Source organism: Haemorhous mexicanus, chromosome 6, assembly GCF_027477595.1.
Source record: "Haemorhous mexicanus isolate bHaeMex1 chromosome 6, bHaeMex1.pri, whole genome shotgun sequence".
NCBI classification, from domain to species: Eukaryota; Metazoa; Chordata; class Aves; order Passeriformes; family Fringillidae; genus Haemorhous; species Haemorhous mexicanus.
The window spans coordinates 3,644,735-3,667,413 of NC_082346.1; the positions used below are offsets into that span (position 1 = coordinate 3,644,735).

General features: G+C 45.8%; 2 protein-coding genes across 3 annotated transcripts; both read right to left on the minus strand.

Moving 5' to 3' along the window:
• Positions 1 to 265: 265 nt before the first annotated feature.
• ZDHHC13 (zinc finger DHHC-type palmitoyltransferase 13) lies at positions 266 to 15,701 on the minus strand. 2 transcript variants are annotated; one of them, XM_059848315.1, is made up of 17 exons: positions 15,634 to 15,701; positions 14,923 to 15,056; positions 14,421 to 14,543; positions 13,934 to 14,011; positions 13,357 to 13,501; positions 12,057 to 12,121; positions 11,312 to 11,474; positions 10,313 to 10,438; positions 9,860 to 9,993; positions 8,984 to 9,087; positions 6,445 to 6,566; positions 5,369 to 5,431; positions 4,906 to 4,999; positions 3,438 to 3,521; positions 2,669 to 2,826; positions 1,377 to 1,474; positions 266 to 863 (listed from the first exon to the last, which is right to left on the minus strand). In XM_059848315.1, the coding sequence occupies exons 1-17, from the start codon at positions 15,652 to 15,654 to the stop codon at positions 728 to 730; spliced, it is 1,848 nt and encodes a 615-aa protein (XP_059704298.1). In that variant the 5' UTR covers positions 15,655 to 15,701; the 3' UTR covers positions 266 to 727. The 2 variants fall into 2 exon arrangements, with proteins under 2 accessions (XP_059704298.1, XP_059704299.1); XM_059848316.1 differs by lacking the exon at positions 10,313 to 10,438.
• Positions 15,702 to 17,436: 1,735 nt separating this feature from the next.
• Positions 17,437 to 20,767, minus strand: LOC132328276 (serine/threonine-protein kinase pim-2-like). The gene is made up of 8 exons (XM_059848118.1): positions 20,582 to 20,767; positions 19,884 to 20,259; positions 19,509 to 19,733; positions 19,310 to 19,413; positions 19,162 to 19,212; positions 18,477 to 18,843; positions 17,902 to 18,078; positions 17,437 to 17,582 (listed from the first exon to the last, which is right to left on the minus strand). The coding sequence occupies exons 1-8, from the start codon at positions 20,765 to 20,767 to the stop codon at positions 17,479 to 17,481; spliced, it is 1,590 nt and encodes a 529-aa protein (XP_059704101.1). The 3' UTR covers positions 17,437 to 17,478.
• Positions 20,768 to 22,679: the final 1,912 nt, after the last annotated feature.

Consider the following 22,679-nt stretch of genomic DNA (forward strand, 5'->3'; position numbering starts at 1 on the left):
GTATAGTTGGCCCCTCCTTTTTTGGGTACGTGGTTGACATTAGCTATTACAGATGCAGGGGGAACAATTCCCTCTTTTTATGTGCATTGCTACCTTCCACCAAAAACTTCCCCATTTTCATACCCTAACAGGGCATATATATGTGAAAAATACAAGGCAAAGAGCCAGGCTCCTTCTTATGGTTTTGTGCCCACCCACTCTTAAATACCTCGCTGGTCACATATCCCTTGACTCTATTTCAATCTGCAAAAAATACACTTACAAGTATGAAAGCTCTATTTTATTACATGTAAACTCTTCAAATACAAAGACTTAATAGAGATTTTCACAGCATAAGCAATAAAATTACAATGTAATTGTAGTATTAGGTTTTTAACATGAACGTTCACATTAATTTTCAAATTTGTCTTTTGTTACCAGAAAAGTAAAGCAAATGTTACCAACATAATTTTGAAATTCTGCCCCAAAAACTTACCTTTAGAAATATATATATTTGTGTCATCTCCTCACATAAAATTTTAAATAGTTTCAGCTCAAAGTGTACATACACAGATACACAGTGACTGTTCCATATACAAATCTGCTCTATCTTATGTAAGGTAAGTTTAATATTTGAAACAATAATAAAAAATAAAAACAAGCAGCTTCAGAAGAATTTGTAGAAATCAACAAAATATCTAGTTTTATTCAGCTTTCAGCTCAACCATCTTAGAAATTAAGCAAAATTTTACACAGAATGAACATTTTTCTCCTTTGCCAGATGAAAAAGTTTGTATTGCTTGGTCCAGTCAATCAAGTTGGGTTTGAACATACCAAAGCAACTGCACTGAAAAAAGTCTGCAAGATTCTGGAAGCATCCAAGGCTGAAAAAAAGAGAAGAATATGCATTAATAAACCTAAGAAAAGAAGACTGCAAGCATGAAAAATACCACCTCACCCTGAGACACCACTTAGATATTAACCTATCAAGGCAGACAGCTCAGGGAGAAGAAACAGAAGAGCTCTCAATTGAGCATTATTCCTTTGCTGAACTTTTACAACATGTTTTGCATTAACACATAAGAGTAGATTAAGCTGAACTCAAATAATGCCCCACACTTACTAAGATCCCATCTGTTAGTATACCTGAGGAAACAGGGAAACCTTGGTGCTGATTTCTCTATTAATAGAGCTAAATACTGCAGGAGAAGTCAGAAAGGAACCAGCTCATACCTTAATTCTCTTTCTGATACTACACAACAGACAGAGACTGATGAACAAATTTTTGGGCAGCACTCCCTCACCCCAAAACCAGTGATTTTGCATTTATGGAGCAGTGAAGCAAATCGGTACTGAAGAGATAACATGTTTAAAACACTCTATTCATTAATACCCACTTGTATGGAGTCCTCCTGAGTGAAACAGGATGCTTAGAGGATTTTCTCTGTACCAGGAGATTCATTCTTTCATGTGAGGTCAACCCCAGGAACACAATCTGATTGGAAAAAACCCGTAAGTAATGGTTACAACATGAACATCACCAATTAAAATCCTAGTGAGCAAAAGATACTAATAAGAAGGGAGTAGGGGGGAAGAGCCTGGACATATCTAACAAATAAGTAACCACTGCTATGGTTAGCATGGAAAGTATGATGAAAAGTATGTCTCTAAATGTCACTTGGGCTAACAGAGAACCTGGCAAGAACCAGCTTCCAGAGAAGACAAGCTTCATTGGGATGTCTGTGAAGACTGTATTTCACAGATGTCTGCAGAAGTATAAGATCTATCACAGTTAAGCACCAATCTCCTCAGATTTTTGTCTACATTGTACCACACAAAATGGTAGAAAAAGATACCTTGATCCCCAATGACACTAAATGCCATAAAGCAGTATGTTTTCAAATCACTGTGTATGAAACACAGGACTTAAACTGTGTTAAGTAGTTAATCCTCCCTATCTTTTTTCATCATGATATCCCACTGTCTTGGACATTGCAAATATCTAGCTGTACACATCTAATATTGTGAAGCTTTTTGGTTTTTGGGTTTTTTTAACTAAACAAGATGTAAAACAAGCCCTTAGCTCAGTGTGCTTAACACATATTTCAAAGACACCTCTTTCCTAAGAGCTGCTAAACAAGCTGTTTCACAGATGTTTTAAGACAGCTCCTCTCAATTTTGTTTGCATAGCCAAGCTTTTCTCTAAGAAAAACATAAACAAGAAATTTGACAGTCCTCAACAAGATAAAATCCAGGTCATATATTTTTACAGTAGCAGTGGGATTTAATACAGTCTAATGACTCATGGTTGAGCTCTGCCACAGAATTTTCAACTCAGGAATAATTGTGTTACCGAGCTTTTGTGCAGTTTTGGGGGCATTAATACCAGTTCTATTAGTCAGTTAAATTTCCTGTCTTTAAATTCAACTTTTTACAGGCTTGGCATTTTGAGTAGCAAACCCAGAGCTCAGTCATAGGAATGATTTGCAGACTGTGATTCTACTTCCAGCAGAGAAATGCTGAGTGCACAAGCTGAACCTGTGAAACTTCAAGGTCTGCCCTGAGATTTAGGAGAAGCACCTTGCTGTGACAGTAACCAGGGAGAGCAGGCACAGAGTTTTTATGGGAGCAAGTCATCCAGGGAAGAGCTTTAATTTGACAAGAAGCATAAACTGAAGGAAAATATTACCTGATAAAGCTGAACAGTGAGCCATGCAGAGGCCCACAGGGTGTGGAAACAAGCTACTGAGGAGATGTAGGAAACCCAGGGAGAGCAGGACACTGTCTGGGTGAAGTAAGTCCATGCTCCATCTTGATGGAAATTTGCTGCACAGTGGTTGGACCAATCTGACAAGACACACAATCAGTTAATTGTGGTTTTAAGCCCTTAAGAGCTGAGGAAAGATTATTTGCATGAAATTAATATTACATAGCAACATCCTCTAGAAACACCATGTTTCATCTACCCCGTTGCCACCTAAAAGCACCCACACAGATGCTTGCTATTCTGGCTGCATAATCTTTGCACTGTGCTCATGATCCACAGAAAAACATCCTTGTTCTTAAAGGTTGGTGCTATAGCAATTCATCCTCAGCAACTAAATTATAAGGGTTTTCCTCTCCCTTTCAATATTTTTTTTAATTTTACAAAGTAACAATCCAGGTTCATTAACAAGATAATATACTTTTTTCTCTTCAGAATTAAACTACTTTAAAACCAAAAAGAAATGTCTGCATTTAGTATGAATATTTACAAATTAAAACAAACAAACAAAAAAAATCAAGCTTTCGCAATAATGTATTTGCAAACTCATTTTCTGTTACAGCAAAGGAGATTCAGATTAGAACCTGTCACCTGACCTTCTGCCACGTGGCTTCCCTATTTCCTCTCTAACAAAAATGCTTCCTGCTGGAGATGGATTTGAAAGCTAAATAAAACTACATTCATGGATACATACACTGAAGAGTTCCATAAAGCAGCCAGACACCAGTCATTGTCAGGAAAAACAGGAACAACAGGTAGTAATAATGGTTCCCAATGCCTGAAATCGAGGGAAAAAAAGGAAAAAATATTTTTATAGTTGGACACTTTAAAATTCAGCAGTACTTGTATTTTTAACTGAAGCCAGCAGGAATAAAAAGAGTCAAAATCATTTCTTATTTTAACCTCTGCCATCCACAAGAGAGCTTGGCAAGGCTGATCTCTCTCTCAACTTTGTCCTGTAAGCCATCCCAATTTATATAACAGAATTACTTCTGATAAAGTCAACCAGGATTTGTCTCCTTCAGAGCATGCCTTGAGCTCTTTTAGTCTGGTGTGACCTAATTAAGCAACCACAACTCCCTACCATGCACAATAAAATTGTCTCATATACTGAGAAGTCTAAGCTATTCAATTTGCTGGACCTTGTGTGCTTCAGAATTGAAAACATACATGTAAAAAACCCTAGACCTCTGTCAGAAAAACTGTTACATGAAGATATATTTTTTTATTTACAATGATATTGCTCAAAGCTTTGAGACAACACATGAGAAGGATGTCTCAGCACCTTGTAAATAGCAAACATTGCAAAAATAGCATTTAACACTAGGAAAAAGGCTGTTGGCAAAAAAAAAAAAAAAGTGAAAAATATATTGTTACAAATGTGAAGCTCTCACCTTCCTATCTTGAGCATCACCAGTAATAAGGCAGAAAGGAAGAGAGAGGGTGAGAGGGAAGAACACAAGAAGATGGAAATGCCCTGCAGGGTTATCTCTGGTACAGCTGCTCCCCTCAGAACTGTCCCTAACAGTGACAAGGGGCAATGGAAGTTCAGGAGGACACACGAGTCTAGCCACTTCCTGTACTTCATTCTCCTCATCCACAGCTACTGCATTAAAATGTCAGACTGTGCACACTTGTCTGGTTCTTTTAGCATCTACTCCTGGACAGATTGTCCAAAAAAGTTCGTCTAATCCCTTTCTGAACTGCTGACACTGCCTGTGTCTGCAAACCCTTACAGCAGCAAGCTCCAAAATTTCCCTGCCTGCCATGTGGAGACATTTTTCCTTTACCAGTTTTAAATCCCTAGTTCTACTATAACATGCTTGGCTAATAATTCTGCATTCACTTTAGCCACCATCTTAATAATTTTTTTCTTTCCTTTTTTAAAGTCTCAATCATATCCCCTGTTCCTTCTCTCTCCAAAGAAAGAGTTATAGATTGCATGGTGTGTATTCTTAGGGTGACCATTCAAACAATCCCTAAATAATCTTATTTGCTTTTATCTCTTCCATCTGATTTCCCTCTGGCACCTATCAGAGTCCTTCAGTATCACAAGGATATTCTTGTGTCATGTGTGCTCTCTCTTTAAGGGGATTAATGTTATCTCTGCAACTTTTAAAATACGTGGCATTTTCAAATTTGATAAAACAACACACTCTCACCTATGCACTGTCCAGTCCACAGAGAATGCTGATCATATCTGGCTACACATGCTTGGCATGCAAGGCAATGCACAGATCTCAAAGGTTTCCTTACCTAGGTGAGGATGAAGGGAAAGAACACATTCATAGCAGAAGCATCTACTTTGCTCAAAATTTAAGGCATCATCTTACAGTTACCACATTTTGCATAATTACTGTGTCATAGACCTCACAACACAGAACATAGATGAGAACCATACACCTTAACTAAAAAAAAAATTGCATTTTAAAAAATTAAGATTAGAGTCCAAGGATCTCAAAGCATCTCTTATTACCACAAAAGAAATAAAGAAACCTAAACAATATATAACAAACTACGTGTGTAACACTTTAATGACAGGCAGTGAGGAAAAAGTATTTTTATGGCAGTATTGAGTAAAAGGCAGATTCACAAAAAAAAAAAAAGTACAAAAGCCCTACTTACAAGACATGATGTGCAAAATGTTCTGAAGTCCAAGCAACCAGCTTCTGCAAGAGCTATAATGTTCTGAAAGATAAAGTATTTTGTGCTTGCATTTGGATAACATTTCCATAGGTGCTATGAAGATTTCTACATTAGGACTTTTGCAGGTTGTAAGTATTTTAAGTGCTAAGCACGAACAGGAATAAGAAGTCGCTATTAAAAAGGTGCACAAGAAAAAACAAACCAGTAAAGACTAATGCAGCTTCACCCACACAAGATTACTCAGAAAAGTATTTCTGTGTTGCCAAAATTAATAAATTATGTGAATTAAATATTCCTTAAAATGAGATGGCACCTCTCATATAGTCAGCCAGACTTCAGGGAGATGAAGCCTGCTCCTTTACAAGGACACAACGTTTATGAGTCCTGTGGCAATATGTTAGAACTGCAGTTTATTCTCCCTGGCAATTGGAAGGAATACAACCTCAATGAGAGCCATGAGATCACAAAGAAAATGCTTTCCTTAACCCACTGGAGACCAGACACTAAATTCTCTACGGACTGGCTGCCCATGATTTCTTTTGGCTACTATAAAACAGTTAGGAAATAGCATGTGAGGTGCATGATGTTCAAGCACAAAAAACATTATACACATCCTCAAAGTACATGATAAAATGTAAATAATTACTAGCACATGATATATAGGAAAGCACTGTGACTATTTCTTTCTAACCATAGACAACTGAAGCAGAAACCATGCAAAACTTCTATTTTTTAGAAGTGAAGTTCTATGTGAATTCATATCACAGATAACACCAGTGGGTCTGTACAATCTTTGGCCAAAGCTCACGTTTCAATGAGAAGATAGAGGCAAGGAAATTACAGCAGGACAAGGAAGATAAGGAAACAAGCAGTAGAAGGAGAAATTCTCCAAGATCTGTGGTGTTAAACAGCATTGCTAAAACCTCTTGCAAGGAAGAATATTTCACTGCTTTCCAGTTTAACAAAGCTGCACATGATGACAAGCAACCACCAGAAGTGGCTGATACATGTTGCACAGCACCAGCCCTTCCATTCGTTTTTACAAAATCACCTACCTCTTTTCTTTCTTCTTCTGAAGTCTTTATATACCCAGGATCAGTGCTCCAGGTTTTATAGAAATAATAGAGCTGACCCATCATGCTGAACACAACAGTGATTTTAAGAATTACATTTGTGGTATGTGATAGTCAGGTTAAGGACTATATTCTTTTAACTCAAAACATCATTATTTGTCAAACAAGCAAAATATTCTAAAATTAGTTAATACTACTTTACAGGCAAGACACAAGAAGGAAAAAATTACTTTTGCTTTTACAGTGGGATCCTCTCTGTCCTTCCAAGGCCATCTTATCAGAGAAATGGAATATTCTGTCCACTTTGAGTGCTGAAGAAGACTGTTACAACTGTATAAACCTGCATCACAATATGGCTCCATGTTATCCTCCTTAAAAGTCTTCCAGACTTCTGCTTTTGAATATTTCAGAGGTATGAAACAAATTGTATTTATTTTTTCCTCTCTGAAGCTTTTGTATTTTATTTAAACAATATCAGTCAGACATGCAGAGCTATAAAGCTTCTGGCATCTGTGAGATTTGTTTGGCTGCTGCACCTACCCCTAACTCAAACAGGCTCTTACCCAGTCTTCACTTGTCCCATTCATTTCAGACAAAAGCAACTAAATATACTCATTCAGAAAAATGAAACTGAAAGTCATCCTGAAACTATTTTTGTCACACAAAAAAAAAAGCCCAAGCACACACTGCTAAACACTTCTGAAGGTAGTGGGACATTAGGAATACCATTTTTACACTGTGAACTAAAACCACCTGTGTATCAGATGACTGGGGAAGAAAAACATGTCAAGATTAACTGTCTCTACACAGCAACAGAGGAATATGGAGTGGGACTAGTTTCATACAAATTAAAGTCATGCATGAAACTTGAGAATTCAGGCTGCTACAGAACAGTCTCTGCTGCCACCAAGGACCAGACAGAGAGCTCAAGTCTGGATTGCATCTCCAGCGACTCCTCCATCACTTCATGAACTCCAGAGAAAATAATTTTTAAAAATCCAGGATGGCAACCTCAAAGCTGCTTTGTCTTATGAACTAACAACACTGCAAACAGTTCTAATGAAAACCAAGGTGACAACTCCTGAAATACTGGCACAAACACCAGCTGTTTTTGTTACAGTGCAGTTGCAGGGTGCAATTATAGAAGTCAAAATGATGGTGTGTTTCTTGTGGATACTACTGGTCTATTTGCACTGGTTTTGGTTTTTTTGAGCTCAGAGAAATCTTTAGTTAGAATGGCTGGATTTTCATTCAGTCCAGAGGAAGTCTGACAGACAAATACAGCTAACTAAAATCCTGGAAACTTTTAAAACACACAGATCTGTGATGAGCTCCAGAAGGAAAACACACTCATGAGAAAAAGGGTTGGACAGTGAAATGGAAACCTATCCACTGGCCCATCTCACCAAGCTATGGTTAGTACTTCAAGAATATTGCTATGCTCACTATCTTCAGCAAAGTGTCCAACTCAAATCCCTACCAGTGGATTTTTTTTTTCCTTTCAACTTAGATTACACCAATAAAACAAACCTTAAACCTTCACAACAATTGAATAACACCATTTCCATTTATACAAGCTTGTGTGTGAATCCCCAGCAGGAATCCACTTGATCAGTTCATCAAAGTTAATCCTGATAATTCCATTAAGGACATCCTAATTGGGAACAGCACAAGAGAAAATGTAATTTAAAGGCTGAATTAAAAATTAATTTAAACTGTGTAGCAATACATTGTAGCTGCTTTAGTACAAAATTATTTGCAGTTCTAAGTATCTTCCTAAAGGCTTTTTCACACAACTTTATCAACAAACAGATGCCCACTGTGTAACAAAAGAACAGGGCACTGGAAAGAGAGCACAAACTACTCTAACTACTAAAATGTTTCTGTACTCATCACTGAGAAGGCTCTTCAAAGCAAGTAAATGTCAGATAGAAATTAATTCACTGAATACTAAAGAGTCAATGTAACCTGTGAATAAAGACAGGAGACTGGACAGTCTACTTTGCAGGAACACAAAGAAATTTCTTCTTTTTTTTAGGGAGGGGGTGGTAGAGGATGTTGTTTTTAAAGGCAGGAGCATGAATACCACCAACTGTCAAATGCTTATCATTTTAGAAAGAAGAGATGCTTACAATATTATTATTAAGATATGTGTTACCCAGTTGTACCATATGACAAAATACATGACTGTACAACAGTCTCAGTGAGGAAGATTAAAGAGTGACATGAAGGTGCTAACAGAAATCATTAGTTTTATAAAACCTTCATTCTGATATTCCAGTAACATATGCAATAGGTCAGGTTACAAAGAAGACAAAAACCTATAGACAAAAGAAGGTACAGAATTTTAGTCAGTGTCTAACTTTAAAGTCATTTTGCCCCTTCCCAATGGGATTAAACCCATCTTACCAGACATTAACAGTCACATGGAATTATCTGGAACTTGTCATCACAGTTTGCACAACCAGGTTTAGATTTACAAGAAACTCCAAGCAGAATTGCTTTTCTTGAGTATAAAGGATATCAGGCAGGAACCAGAAAAACCAGGTCATGGACATCCAGAAAACTGAACTTAGCAGAAATGCTGTGGGAAGATATCTTAGATTCTTGAGCCCCACGAGTTGCCTGAAAGAACATTAAAAGAAATAAATATTTTTCAAAATATATTTGAAACATAAATCCATAGAATATAAATCATCTGGTTTGTAACTGTAAAAACTTCATGCACACGATTTATTTCAAGTTGCTCAAAGCAATCAAGAACTGTTACTCAAAAGCATTCTTCATCCATACATATAGGGGGTTAACAATGCAAAAATAAAACCAAAGAGTGCTCTGCTCCAGCACAATATTATGTATCTGAGAAATGCTGTAGGGCTGCTTGAAAAGTTCCATCTCTGTCCATTTGCACACAGGCAGCATTGCCACATCAGCGACCATTGACTGGCAGGAAAAGTGAGAAGCAGCTCAGGATAACACTGGGAGGTCTGGGGAGTGGGAGAGGGGATGACACATTAAAACTCATTTTGTGACAGAATATAGCAGGAAAAAGTTGTGATAAAGGACATTTCTGAGCACATATCTCAATGTCTACCAGATAGAGACCATCAGTATCACTCTGACAATAAAACTAGCTAACAGACTAGGTTTGGGGTTTTTTTTCCAAATCCTTCAGGGACAAGAAACTATTATTATGTGCACCTAAGTACATCCGATTATTATGGTCATTCATTCTAAAAAGTACAGGCATTTAAATTCTCCACACACCGTGCAACTATTTCTCAGGAGGTACCTTTTATGTTAACTGAAACTAAACTTTGAAAAGAATTATGCATCAGATGCTTTTTAAAGTGTCTTTGACAAGTAAGTACATAAACAGAGAGAAAAAGCCACAAACCTCACAAACAGAGACATCACAAACAGCAGGCTGAGAAGCAAACCTCCTTTTAAAAGCCAAGAATCAGAACTTAAGTCCATGACGTATCCAATGGCCCACATGAATGTCAAGGAAGATGCTAACATCAGGAAGAGCTGTTAAAATTATTATTGTTGTTAAAATATGACAAAGTACTCAAGCAGGTCTTACTTAAAAGTATTCAGTTCATGTAATGAGAAATGCTGAAAGACTCACAATAGGATAGAACAAGGTGACACATTAATACATCGAAAGCAGGGGTGAGGTATGACATAAAACTCTCACCCAAACCACTCCAATGTGCTTTTAAAGAATTCTATTTTGTGCACCCAATTTCAGAAGAGTTAGACTTAACTTGTTAGAGTTAATTTGCATGTCACTCTAAACACAGCATGCTCTGGTTTTATTTCTATTAGTTATTACTCAGGAAATTACCTCATATTTCTCTACTATTTTCAGTAACCTGTTATTTCTCCTGTTCCTCATTTTTTCTTCCTCTTGTAGCATGTAAACCATGAAGTGATTCTGACTTTGGTAAGCAATGTCAAGTGGTCTCTCTCCCTTTAACAACAAATAGGGTTATTTATTTATTTATTACTTTACACATAAATACTCTCACTTTTAACAAAAGCAAGAAATTAATACCGTTAAAACAAGACTAACTGGGCAGTTACTTCCCAGCCCTACCTCCCCCTCCACTATTTTTTAAGGTAAAATAAAGCTAAATTCAGAGTGCTAACATGCTTAAATCAGAGCTTCATAGCTGTGAAAACTGATACTTGTAGATAGATTGCAGCTGTTTATCTGTAGGACTGCTTCCAATAACATATCTATATAGTCATGGGAATCTATACTTTCAACATTTATGCTATCAATTTCTACAAACATTAAGTTGAAGCCTTTCATGTGTGATAACCTTTTGAATGTACAAGCGGGCATCGCCAAACACCAGCTTTCACAGGAGGACATTCACTTAATTTGAAGTCTTTACAAGTCTGACTAGACACTAAGAAATGTATTTTTTAAAATCTGCCCAAGTCCTCGTGACAACGTCTTTAAGTAGAAAACAGCCAAATGAAGAAATGAAAAAGAAATTAAACAAGGCCCCAAGAAAATGAAACTAATTAAACACCCCAAGAAAATGAAGCAAGAAAGGGCGAGGGAGCAGAATCAAGTCAAAGGACACAATTACTGTTCAGTGAACACAAGGTTTGGCTGTTCATTACACAAAGTTTGCAAAGAATCTCTGCATTCATACTCTGAGCCACACCTCAAGAAAAGTACTAACTCCCTTTTGGGAAAGACTAAGAACACCTACTCTTAGCCAAACCCTGCTGCAATTTACATTCAACATGGAGAAGATTGAGATTTTTCTTTACATTCATTTTATACATTCATGCTACATGGGATAAAATATCACAAAGGAAATCCTACCTTAAGATTTTTTATGTCCAGGCTGGCACCAGCTTCCAGCAACAGATCCACTGCACTAGTATTTCCTGAGGCTATTGCCCAATGCAGTGCAGTATTCTTTTGAACATTGTCTACAGCATTGAGAAAGGGGTTAAACTTTAAGAGAAACTTCATGGGTTCTGGTCTAGATGAAAATAAAGTATAAAAGTTAACAAACAGAAGATAATCTAGACTGGAAATGAAACTTTTGAACACTTTATAAAACAACAGTTCCCATCTGTGAACCAACAGCAGATACACAATGCCTTCTCACAACCAGCTCATCAATGGTAGATCCACGTTTAGAATTCCCCACCTGCCCTGGAAGTTTTTCTCCAGATGATGTTACCCTACCATTTTTACAAATATGAGGTACATAACACAGATTATATCTTCTCCAACACCAGATCTTGTATCTCCCCATTTCGTTAGTTCTAAATGCATTTCACTGCATCCACACACACATTTGTTTTCATTTTGAAGAAAATACAATAAGGCTGCAGATGATTTAGTCACAAACCTAAACTTATTTAAGAACTTCCTTTCACTTTCTTCGCTATATCCAATGAGCATTCCCAATTCTGGATCTCTGACACACCTCATATTTTCGTACAAACGGAAGGGAAAGGAATGTCAGTTAAAAAAATAAAAGACAGTGAGGAAAAATTCACCTCACTGCTTCTTGAGTACAATACAATAGACTCTTCTTCAGTTATTCTCCACTTACCCAATGGCTTTTTGTGCTGTTAACATTAAAGGTGTTTGTCCATTGAAGTCTGTTGTGTCTATGTTCTAAGATTAAGAAAAACATAAGCAAGTGATTACCAGTGATTTCAGGAAACAGTGGAATTTGGGGCTATATAACTGGCTTAGCTTCACTAATGAACAGAAGAAGACAGAAATCAAAATATATCAGCCAAGAAGCCAACACTCATTTAAAACGTTTTCCTCCTTCTATAAGTCTTGCATGTCACTCCTTACAGAATATTCTGAGTTTCCATTTAAAGAAATTTTTAAAAGAGAGACTCCACTAAGGATATTTTTAAGTGAATCATGTCAACTGTATTTCTTGTCCTCTTTGCAAAGAAATACTATCAGTAAGATGGACCTTGTAAAGCAATGTTAACCATATCCCTTGTGTAAATAGATGTACATAAAAGATATAAAGAAAATACATAAAACAGGTTTATTAAAACAACCAAGAAGGATTATGTATCTCAAGACATAGGCAAATATCTAACCTAAATTTTCTTCCTTCTTCACAACAAAGGTTTCCTTGCTTTCTGCCTCCACTCATCATTACATTAGTGCAGATTTACTTAAAAGAGTTATTCACATGGATATTTTTAGTAGAAGGTAGGTGGGCATACAACTTTATTAAGCCTGTGATACATGCCACTGCACCCACATTCCTGAAGTCAGTTACTCTCCCTAAAGAAAACTTCATGAGAAAGAAAATAAACTTAACAAACTTTTAAATCCTAATGCTAGATTGTTTCTCAGAATCAGTCTAGATAATATAAGAACTCTCTTGTCATTTTTATCAGCCTGTTGTTACACTTGCCATCAATTCTGCTCATTTTACATATAAGCTAAGAGACATCAACTACCATGGATACAAACCAGAAATTTCTAATGAAAATTCAGACCTAGTCTGATCATTTTTTCTGCATTCTTCAGTTTATGGAAAACTGCATAGATTATTAGTTACAAAGCTGTAATCAAATCATAAATACTTCATGATGTCTACACAACATATGCTACTTTTTAACAACACTCCTAAACATGCCGAAATGTAGGTGAATCTGGATGTGGGGGATGACAGGAATAAGGAAGAGCATTAAAAAAATTATATATACAAATATAAAAAATACCTAAGTTTGTCTGTGCTTCTAGCACATAAACATAGGTGTAAAATCACTGTTTTTCATCTAGGGAAAAAAAAACCCAATTAATTCTGAAATGTCTCTTATACACAGGAAGCTACTCGTAAGCAGAAAAGAACATGTGGGGCATCAGCAACATACCTGGCCTTTTGCTATGAGGTAGGCTATGATGGGCATGTGTTGGAACAGCACTGCCAAATGAATGCTACTGAATCCTTCCCCATCAATAAGACTGGGATCCGCTCCACATTTCAACAATAACACGACCATTGGAAGGTGTCCTTGTCTACAACAATATGTGAAGTGAAACTATAGAGATGATTTTAAAAATTGATATTTTAATGAAAGCATTGCCTTAATAATTCGCACAGGCATCCCACAAAATATTTCAGCTTCTCATGGCTTTATTCAGGAAATCATATTAAATACATACAGCCTAATAAGCCTAGGACAAAGCATTAATTTAGACTACAGTGGTTATTCTACAGTAATTTCTCCTGTGAGCAGTCACCCAAGCCTCTGACTCTGGCAAAAGACTAACAGCCCAGAAGAAAGCACTCATCTTCCAGCAGGGGACTTTACACTTGGAGAAGTTTTCCCAGAATAATTATTTCAGATTATGTTTTCTCCAGACAAGTAGTGCTTTGCTCTCCCAGAAAATGCTACCACAGCTTTAAATACTGACAGATTTGCAGTTAGGGGTTGCAAGCAGCACTACCTGGTGGCCCAGTGCAGGGGTGTAGAATTCAAATCTCCACCAAGCTGATCCACCACTGCACCTTTGGAAATGTAATATCTGTATAAAAACAGCACAATAAGGTCAGGAACAGACACAATAAAATAGCAAAACATTATACTAAAGATAACATAGCTAAAGGAGTAAATGACTCATAATAAAAAATTCACTGGAGAAGCAAATGGACAAAAGTGGTTTAGCAGTAAATAATGCTGTTTCAAGAAAATGTTGAAGAAAAAATAAAGTCGTTAGCAAGGTACTTCTAAAATCAGCTTTCATCTTTGTTACAGGATGATTTCATGTACTACATGATTTCACACATAAAGAAACGGGCTACCTTTACATTTCAGTGACATTTTCACTAAGGTAAGTGCATTAAAATTTGAATTCTACCCTTCTCTTCTCAAAGTGATTATAGGTAACAGTGGCAAAATACACTGTGTTAGTGTCACAGGGACTCCCAGCTTACTTTACCAGCTCCTGTCTGTTGTTTATTGCTGCCCAGTGAAGAAGAGTCACATTTTCTTTGTCTGGTTGTCGAACATCATATCCTGCTTCTACCAGTTCTTTGCATCGCTCTAGCATTCCATACCTTAAATGAGAAAGAAAAAATTCAATTTACTTATCATTTTTTCAGTATTCTCCAGTCTGGAGACAGTTGCATCCTAAAGAAAAAATACATCTCAGTAAGCATCACCCAGCAGATCCTACTGGAGCAAATTCCGCATTGCATTCAGTGGAAGCCTTGTAAAAAGAGTGGGGCTGTGCCTTGATGAGTAGAATTTTCTAGTTAAACAAAGCTGCTCGAAATGTTTTTATTTACAGTAGCAACAATAAGCTATTTTTCTCCTTCCACTACAGAGAGAAAATGAAACTGAAAACGTTTCCTTTCTTAAAATATCCAGCCTGCCTCACATTTGAGGACACTCCCATCTATTTCAACACTCGGCACACTCAGAACATGTACTTACTGTGTAGCCTTGACAATATCACAGGTGCTGGGGTCTTCAGCAATGGGATACGGGCCTGGGAGACCTTTATCTTCATGGACGCTGTGGCTCCTGTGCATATGAGGTCGATGAGGCCCATGGCAATGGCTTTTACACTGATGGTTAACAAAACAATTATTAACCATTGTTATTTATCGGCTGCACACAACACACACCTCCCCCTTTACCAGAAGCACTCACGGGGCGTGGTAGGTTCTGTTAATACCAACGAAGATGTTAATTCAAAGCACAGTTAAAGCCTCCTGGCAAGAGACCAATCCTTTCATTTGCGGAGGACAGCAGGGATGGGGTTAAGGTGCATCAGGACAAATTACAGAAGCGTTCAGCACCCTGCAGAGCTGGTTCCCGACACAGCAGCCTCCCCCACAACAGCGCTACACTACGGAAACCATACCTACGGCCTTGGGGAGGGTTTGAAACGCACTTGGCAGCCACGGTGCCACCCGTGCAGCCAGAAACCCGACGCGAGGGAACAGACAAGGCACACACAGGGCACGACACGGACGGCTCTCGCCCGGGAGCCCCGCCAGACCCCGGCGGCACCGCGGCCGCCCCGGTCCCGCCCTCGCCACCTGCCAGGGGCTCGCGGCCGCGCTCCGCACCCCCGGCCCAGGCAGCACCGGCTTCCAGCCCCGCTCCAGCCCCGGCGCTGCCCGCGGACTCCCCGCTCACCGCCGGCCCACTCCCCGCCATGCCCGCGGCCCCGCAGCTTCCTGCTCCCGCTTCCTGGGCACGGCTGCGGGGCGGGGCCGGGGCGGGGCCGGGCGAGGGGAGGCCCCGGGGAGCCTTCCCTGAGACTGTCCTTGCGGCTGCGGAGCCGCTTGGGTGAGCAGATCGGCGGATCCCAGGTTTCTTCAGATGTGCCTGAAATGGCTCCTTTCCTGTTACCCAAGCAACCACACCGCAAATCTCTTTGTTTTCGCACAAGATCCCCCCGTGTTGCGGACAAGGCGAATTTTCTGCTGGCGAATTTTTCGGGGCTTGTGCCTTAGCAGCTGAAAGAGATCCCTTTTTGAAGGCTCTGGAGCACGTCCGATGAGGAGAGGCTGAGGGAGCTGGGGGAGCTGAGCCTGGAGAAAAGGAGCCTCAGCGGGGACCTTCGGAGCCTCCACAATTCCCTGAAAGGAGTAATGTCACCTCCTTGTTGGCCTGGTTCCCACAGGAGTTCAAGGCCATTTGGGACTATTTCCACCCCAAGTTGAGCCCCAATAATGATAGCCAGGGTGAGGGAGGAGCCGCCATTTTAGGGCAAGCTGCGAGGGATAAGTGGTCACCCCCTGAAGAAATGGGGATAAACTGGGAAAATACCGAAGCATGTCAAACACCCACAAGCTTCCCAGGTGAGGTGGGACCCTGGCAGCCCTCAAAGTGATGCCACCTCCTCTGGCCTGAGGAGAAACCCCAGCATGGGGTGACTGAAGACCTCCAGCTCTCAAACATCCTGGGGCTCTGGGGACACGGAGACCTCCTGTTCCTGGAGGAAATGTATCATGACCCTTGGACAATTGACAGTCACCACTCACAGGTCATCAGAAAAGGGATAATTATCAATCCCAGCTCAGCCTCCAGACCAGGGCTGACAGACAGAGGTCTCGCCATCCTGTCACAGTGCGGTCCTGGCTGGAAGGATCATGGCTCAGGTCAGGTCTTCAGGGAGAGACTGGCAGAGCCATTCAGGGCACAAGTGAATCAGCAGCCATCATAAAAGGGAACAAAACTAAAAGAGCAGGCACATTAATGAAAAAAAATACCCAAAATAATTTCCAAAAGCCTGTTTTGGTAGGTCAGAGCAGTAGGCAAAAAGTGGCACAAGTTTATTAGATGGCAACTACCCACAGGTGGGAACGTGGGTGCTTTCCTGTGACTGGTTACTGCATTTTCCATCACAATCGACTGTTTTTAAGACAGAGGAAGATATTTTTGAAGGGGTACAATAAGCCCAGAACCATGGAAGTGCCTCTGAGACCTAAACATCTCCCATTGGCTCCATGCACACGACTCAGGACGGTCAAAGGCTGAGACCCGCCTACCATTACAGGGGAAGAAACAGGAAGAGTTAATTGGGGCTCAAATGAAATGACATTTCCTCTTCTTGGTCTACTCACACCTTTGGGAAGAGAGCAAAGTCGCTGTCCCTGAACCACAAAACACCTTGCAATGCACACACAGTCCCATGTGTCACTTCAGGAGATGCACCAAGAAGCCCTTGTCACTTTGTTTGAAAAGGCAGCTGTTGTTTCACTGCTGCATTTCTTGGCCTGGCCAAGCCCCTCCTACCCGCACTAGAGCCTCTGCTTGAAGACACAAAGTACCATCCCGGAGGAAAGGCATGCAAAGCTTGACAAAGGCTGAAGGGAGCACTGATTTCCCCTTTCTGCCAAGAGGTTTCTTTAGCTGAACTTGCTGACAAGGACCAGACTTGACAGGCGGCAGTGGCTTTGTTGTTATTTTATTTCTCGGGCCCTCAGTCCTGCGTGGGATGCTGTAAGCGGGTGCTGCAGAGGCTCCGGCAAGGCGTCAAAAACGCCGGCCCAGCACCCAAGGGTGGCGCAAGATCTCCTCCAGCTCCGGCCTGTCCGCGGGGCGCGTGGCCAAGCACCAGCGGATCAGATGCTGGCACTCTGGGGGAGAGAAGGCAGAAAGGGCCGGTCACGGGCAGAAGGCTCCTGCCCGGCTGCCCGCGGGGCCCGGGCCGCGCTGCGTGTGCTCGGGGCTGCGGCGGCCTGCCGAGCGAGCCTGCCCCGCGCGGGAGAGCGGCACGGCGGGACACGGCCGCCTCCCTGGGCCGCGCGTGAGGGCCACGCCGAACCCGTCGTCACGGGCCGCCTCCTGCGGCTGGCCCTCGGGGGCAGATCGAGGTTGTGCGGGGCCGCGTGAGGGCCAGGCCGGGCCCCGCGCCGCCGTCTGCCAAAGCCCGCCCTTTTGGGGCCCCATACCGACCTGGAGAGACCTGCTGCCAGAAGAAGAGCTGCCCCAGCACGATGGCACGCTCGTCCTGGAAGGGGAGGTTCCCGCAGACCATGACGTACAGCAGCACGCCCAGGGACCAGATGGTCGCCGCACGGCCGTGGTAGCGGCCGAGGCAGATCCACTCGGGCGGGCTGTAGGCGTGCGTTCCTAGGGGAGACAGGCGGCGCTGTCCAGGCGCGGGCTGCTGCCTTTCCCGGAGCCTAGCGCCAGCCTCCTGGCTGAGGCAGGGGCTGCACCCGCGGCAACAACTTCCCCCCCGAGGCCGCCCCGCCTCCCCCAGCCAGCTGGCCAAAGCCAAGAAACCATTCTGCAAGGCCAAGAAGGCCAGCGGAGCGGCCCAGGCCCTTGCGGGCCTGCCGAGCCGAGAGGCCGGGAGTCGGCTTTTGCCGCCCTCTTCTGTCGGCAGGGCCGGCAGCCGGCTCCCGGGGCAGGGCCTCTGCCCCGTGCCAAAGGGCGGCCTGCTGAAGGCCGCAGCCCGCAGCCCGGGAGGGAGCGGGGCCGTGCAGTGCCTGGCAGCGGGAGCAGGGCCCGGGCCGCGGGCTCACCGGCAAACCACGTGTAGGCCCGCTCCTGGAGGAAGGTGCCGCAACCGAAGTCGATGAGCTTCAGGTCGCCGCTGTCCGGGTCCACGAGGAGGTTCTCCGGCTTGATGTCCCGGTGCACGACGCCGCAGGCGGTGCAGTGCCGCACGGCCTCCAGCACCTGGACGAACAGCCAGCGCGCCATCTCCTCGCACAGGAACTCCCGCTCCAGCAGGAACTGCAGGAGATCCTGCGATGCCTCCGGACGCTCCATCACCAGCACGAAGCTGTCAGGCAGCTCGAACCAGTCGAGGAGCTGGATGATGTTGTAGCAACCAGAGCCCACCCTCTCCATGAGCACGATCTCCAGGGGCACGCGGGTGCCGTCGGGCTGTGAGGAGGAGAAAATCAGTGCCTTCGGCAGGCCCGATGCTGCCCTGGGGCTGCTGTGCGGCGCCCTGCCTGGGAGTACCCCAGTGCCCCCATCGCGCAGCCTCCCTGGTGCTTGGGCTTCCTCCCGCCCAGGGGATGCTTGGGGGGTGCCCCCTGCCCGGCCCCGCCGCCGCTGTTTGGCGTGCCCAGGCCCGAGATGCTGCGGCCTGCACGCTGAGCCCACGCCCGCTGCCCCCGCCATCCCCCGCCTCCCGCTCCCCATCGGCGCCCCGGGATTCTCCCTGCCCGCCGCACCCCTCTGGCCCCGCTCACTCACCAGCTCGTCCCACTGCAGGACGCTCTCCCCGGCCACGCGTTTGATGGCCACCTGCAAGCCGAGGAGAGAGGAGGGAGGGCTGAGCTCCAGCCCCGCCCCTCCCCACCGCTGCCCTTCCTCCCACGCCCGGCCGGTGGCGGCCGCTCACCGGGCTCCCGTCGGAGAGGCGGATGCCCGAGAAAACGGTGCCGAAGCCGCCGCTGCCCAGCTGCGGGCCCAGCTGGTACAGCTCCTGCACCTCCTTCTTTTGCCCTGCGGTCGAGAGCGAGCCATCAGCCTGGCGCCCGGGAACGTCCCCCCCCCCCCCCCCCCCCCCCGCAGGTGCCCGCGAGCGAAGCTGCTCTCACCTGCTTCCTGCTGCGCGCCCCCGGCCAGCGGCCGCCGCCCCGCAGCCGACGGGCCGGCGAGCGGCAGAACCGGGCCAGGGCAGCGCGCACAGGCGGCTGCAGGAGCCTCGGTGCAGCGGGGCGGGCCGGCACCGTCGCTGTCCCCGGCGTCGTGGGCTGGACTCTGCTCTCGACGACGGCCGGGGCTGCAGCCCGAGGCTTCGCCCAGGGGGGTCCCAGGAGCAGCTACAAAGCAAGCAGGGCCTTCTGAAGCCGTGCCATCACAGGCACTGGGGAGAGGCAGCGACTAGGCTGCTCTCAGGGGCCCTGGCCTGGCCTGGCCGCGCCCCTCAAGAGCCCCGAGGGAGCCTCAGACGGCTCATCAGGAGATCTCACCTGCTATTAGAGAGCCCTTCGTGGCCCTCGAGGGCTGTCCTGGGACAGCTTCCTGGAGATGGAGGAACCTCCTTGGTGTCTCCAGGCTCGTCTCCACCCCCAGGCTCGGGCTGTCGCCAGCCGGCACAAGCGACACAGCGTCCTGGCAGCTGCGGGATGGCCGCTGCTGGCTCCAGGACGCTTGCTGCTCGGCCAGCTTCGCCCGAGGAGGCTCCCCTGGATCGGGCTGGGCTCCCGTTTGGACTTCTGGGCTTTCCCCGGCCGCCTCAAGGCTCAGGGGTGCGCCCGCGTCGTTGAAGTCCGTGAGTCCAAGGGAGCTGGGAGACCTGTCCGCGGGCTCTGCACCCTCTGCAGGCTGACAGGTCTCACTGAGCCTCTGCCAGGGATGGAGGCTGCCAGAGATAGCAGAGGCTCCTGGCAGGGTGCAGGGTCTCTGACAGCCTGAAGTTCCTGCAGGGATGGCTCTCCCCTGCTGTGCCATCCCTGCAGGCCTTGAGGCTCTCCCAGGGATGGAGAATCCTGCTGGGAGCAGCCTCTCTGAGGGATGACGGCCTGGGGAGGAGCTGGACGGGCCACAGCAGGGCAGGTGGCCTCGCTTCACCAGCTCCTCCAGCTCTTTCCACAAGGCCTGCCACATCCCCGAGTAGAGCGGCGCGCGTGTCCCATTGCGCCCCCAGAGCCGCCGCATCAGCTCCTGCAGCTCCTGGGCCACTGCCACGCAGGGGCCGCAGCTGCAGGGCCTGCTCGGGGGGCTCGCGGGAGCACGCGGCCGCCTGCGAGGAGTCGCCCGAGGCCTGGGGCACCTGGGAGCCACAGGGGCTCCTCGGTTCCTCCGTGAGCCTCTGGGCCGGACCCCGGGGCGCTTGCTCCTCTTCGCTGTCCATGCATGCCGGCTCCGTGGTTGCCGGTGGACAAGGGCCCACCAGAGAGCCACAGCGGCCAGCAGCAGGACAAGCGCGGTCATCAGGACGCCGCCGTCACTCGTGGCTCCGGCACGTCCCATCGCGACTGCACTGGCGGCTGCAGGCGCTGGCCCGTCTTATATAGCCACAGCGCAGTGATGTCACAGTGCTGCAGCCCGCACAGCCCTGGGACGTCACAGCCCTGCCTGATGCCAGCGCTTGGCCCCTTTGTGCCGTCACAGCCCAGCCCCCCTCCGGGATCAGCAGAAGCGGCTCGTGGCTCAAGATGGACGTGGCCACAGAAAGCCTGCTGGGAGCGAGAACGGGAGCTGAGCCTGTTGCAAGGCATCGTTCCCCGGAGCATGAGGCGCACCAGGGAGAGCGCTGGTGCCAGCAGCGTCCAGCCCCCGGCTCCCGGGACGTCTCAGCGTTCCCAGCTGGAAAACCCCACTGCTCTGTGCCTGAGAAGACAGATCCTCCAGAGACAATGGGAGATGAAGCTCCTCTGTCTCTGGGCAGCTCTCCTGAAGCGGCTGTCGAGGGCAGCAAGAGTTTCTTGTTAGCGGCTCACTGACTTCTGCTGTGCCTCTGCTCTAAATAAATCGGGATTTGCCAAGGAGGGCTCATTGTGCTCCCCCTGCTCGGGCTGGGACTGGGATTCGCTTTCTTTCTTCCCAATAGCTGCCACGCCTTGGGTTTGCATGGCAATGCTGTGCACCAAACACGGGTGCTTTGCTTTCTGCTGAGCAGGGCTTGCCCTCTTCCAGGACTTTGCAGTGTCCCTTGGTACAGCAGTGCAATGTTTTCCACTGAGAAGGGAGGGATGGGCGTCGAGGACAGAGGCAACGAACGCACCTTAAACCCCTTGACCTTGTCTCTGTCCTCATTTGTGAGGTGGCCGTCCACATCCTGGAAAGGGGACAATGACATTTCAATGTTATTTCTACAATGGGTTTGTTTTTTTTTCCCCACTAACGTATTTCAAACCGCTCTTTTTATGGTGCCCTGCATTTCTGGCCACCTTCATCTCCCGCTGAGCTTTCGCCACACCAAATTTCTCCCTCCAGGAGCTGGAAGCATCTGCGTATTCTTCTTCTCCTGACCTGGATTCCACAGGGCACACAGCTTCCTTTTCCATCCTCTGTCCCAGAGAAGATGCCTGTCCAGGCAAGCCAGCCTTGTGCCTCGCCTGCTTGCCTTCCCTCATTTGGATTTGGGCATCGCCTGCTCCTGTGCCCTTAGGAGGTGACGTTTCCAAAGCGACCAGCACTGAGGGAGCCCAAGACCTTCAAGAAGCATTTTCCCCAGGGACCTTGCTTAGCAGTTCCCTGAGCAGCCTGAAGTCTGCTCTCTTCATGCTCCGAGCTGGGGCTTTGCTGGCGCCCTTTTCCTCTTGTCAGAGGTCTGAGCCTCCATTTCTTTGGGGTGGCTGTGGTCCAGAGGGCCGCCAATCCCCGCTTGGCCCAGGGCACGTGGGGCTCAGACGGCGGCCTGGCTCTAGGGGGGCTAAGCCGGAGAGTCCGGGGCTGTGGGAAGGCTCCCGCCTTACTGGGAGGAGGCTTCCTGGGGAGGAAGAAGGCTCTGGCATGAGCCACGAGGCCTGGCGCGCATTTGCCTGCTGCCGATGGGAGGGAAAGAGGGAGGAAGAGTTCATCGGGGCTCCACCTGAAATGACGTTCTGCTGCTTCAGGCTCTTCTCAGAGCTTTGGAGAGGAGACGTCTCTGTCCCTGACAGCCACCGAGCCTTGGAAAGCACACAGAGGGACCCGTGTGTCACTTCAGGAGACGCACCGAGAAGCCCTTGTCACTTTGTTTGAAAAGGCAGCTGTTGTTTCACTGTTGCATTTCTTGGCCCGGCCAAGCCCCTCCTACCCACACTAGAGCCTCTGCTTGA

Excerpts from the sequence above, each read along its gene's own strand:
- ZDHHC13 (XM_059848315.1), bottom strand. The coding sequence starts at position 15,654 with ATGGCGGGGAGTGGGCCGGCG. Across the intron at positions 14,544-14,922 it reads GATATTGTCAAGGCTACACA|GTATGGAATGCTAGAGCGAT; the intron begins GTAAGTACATGT and ends TTCTCATTTAAG. Across the intron at positions 12,122-13,356 it reads ACCTCATAGCAAAAGGCCAG|AACATAGACACAACAGACTT; the intron begins GTATGTTGCTGA and ends TCTTAATCTTAG.
- LOC132328276 (XM_059848118.1), bottom strand. The coding sequence starts at position 20,767 with ATGGACAGCGAAGAGGAGCAAGCGCCCCGGGGTCCGGCCCAGAGGCTC. Across the intron at positions 19,734-19,883 it reads GAAGGGCTCTCTAATAGCAG|CTGCTCCTGGGACCCCCCTG; the intron begins GTGAGATCTCCT and ends CTTGCTTTGTAG. Across the intron at positions 19,213-19,309 it reads GCCTCTCCGACGGGAGCCCG|GTGGCCATCAAACGCGTGGC; the intron begins GTGAGCGGCCGC and ends CTCGGCTTGCAG.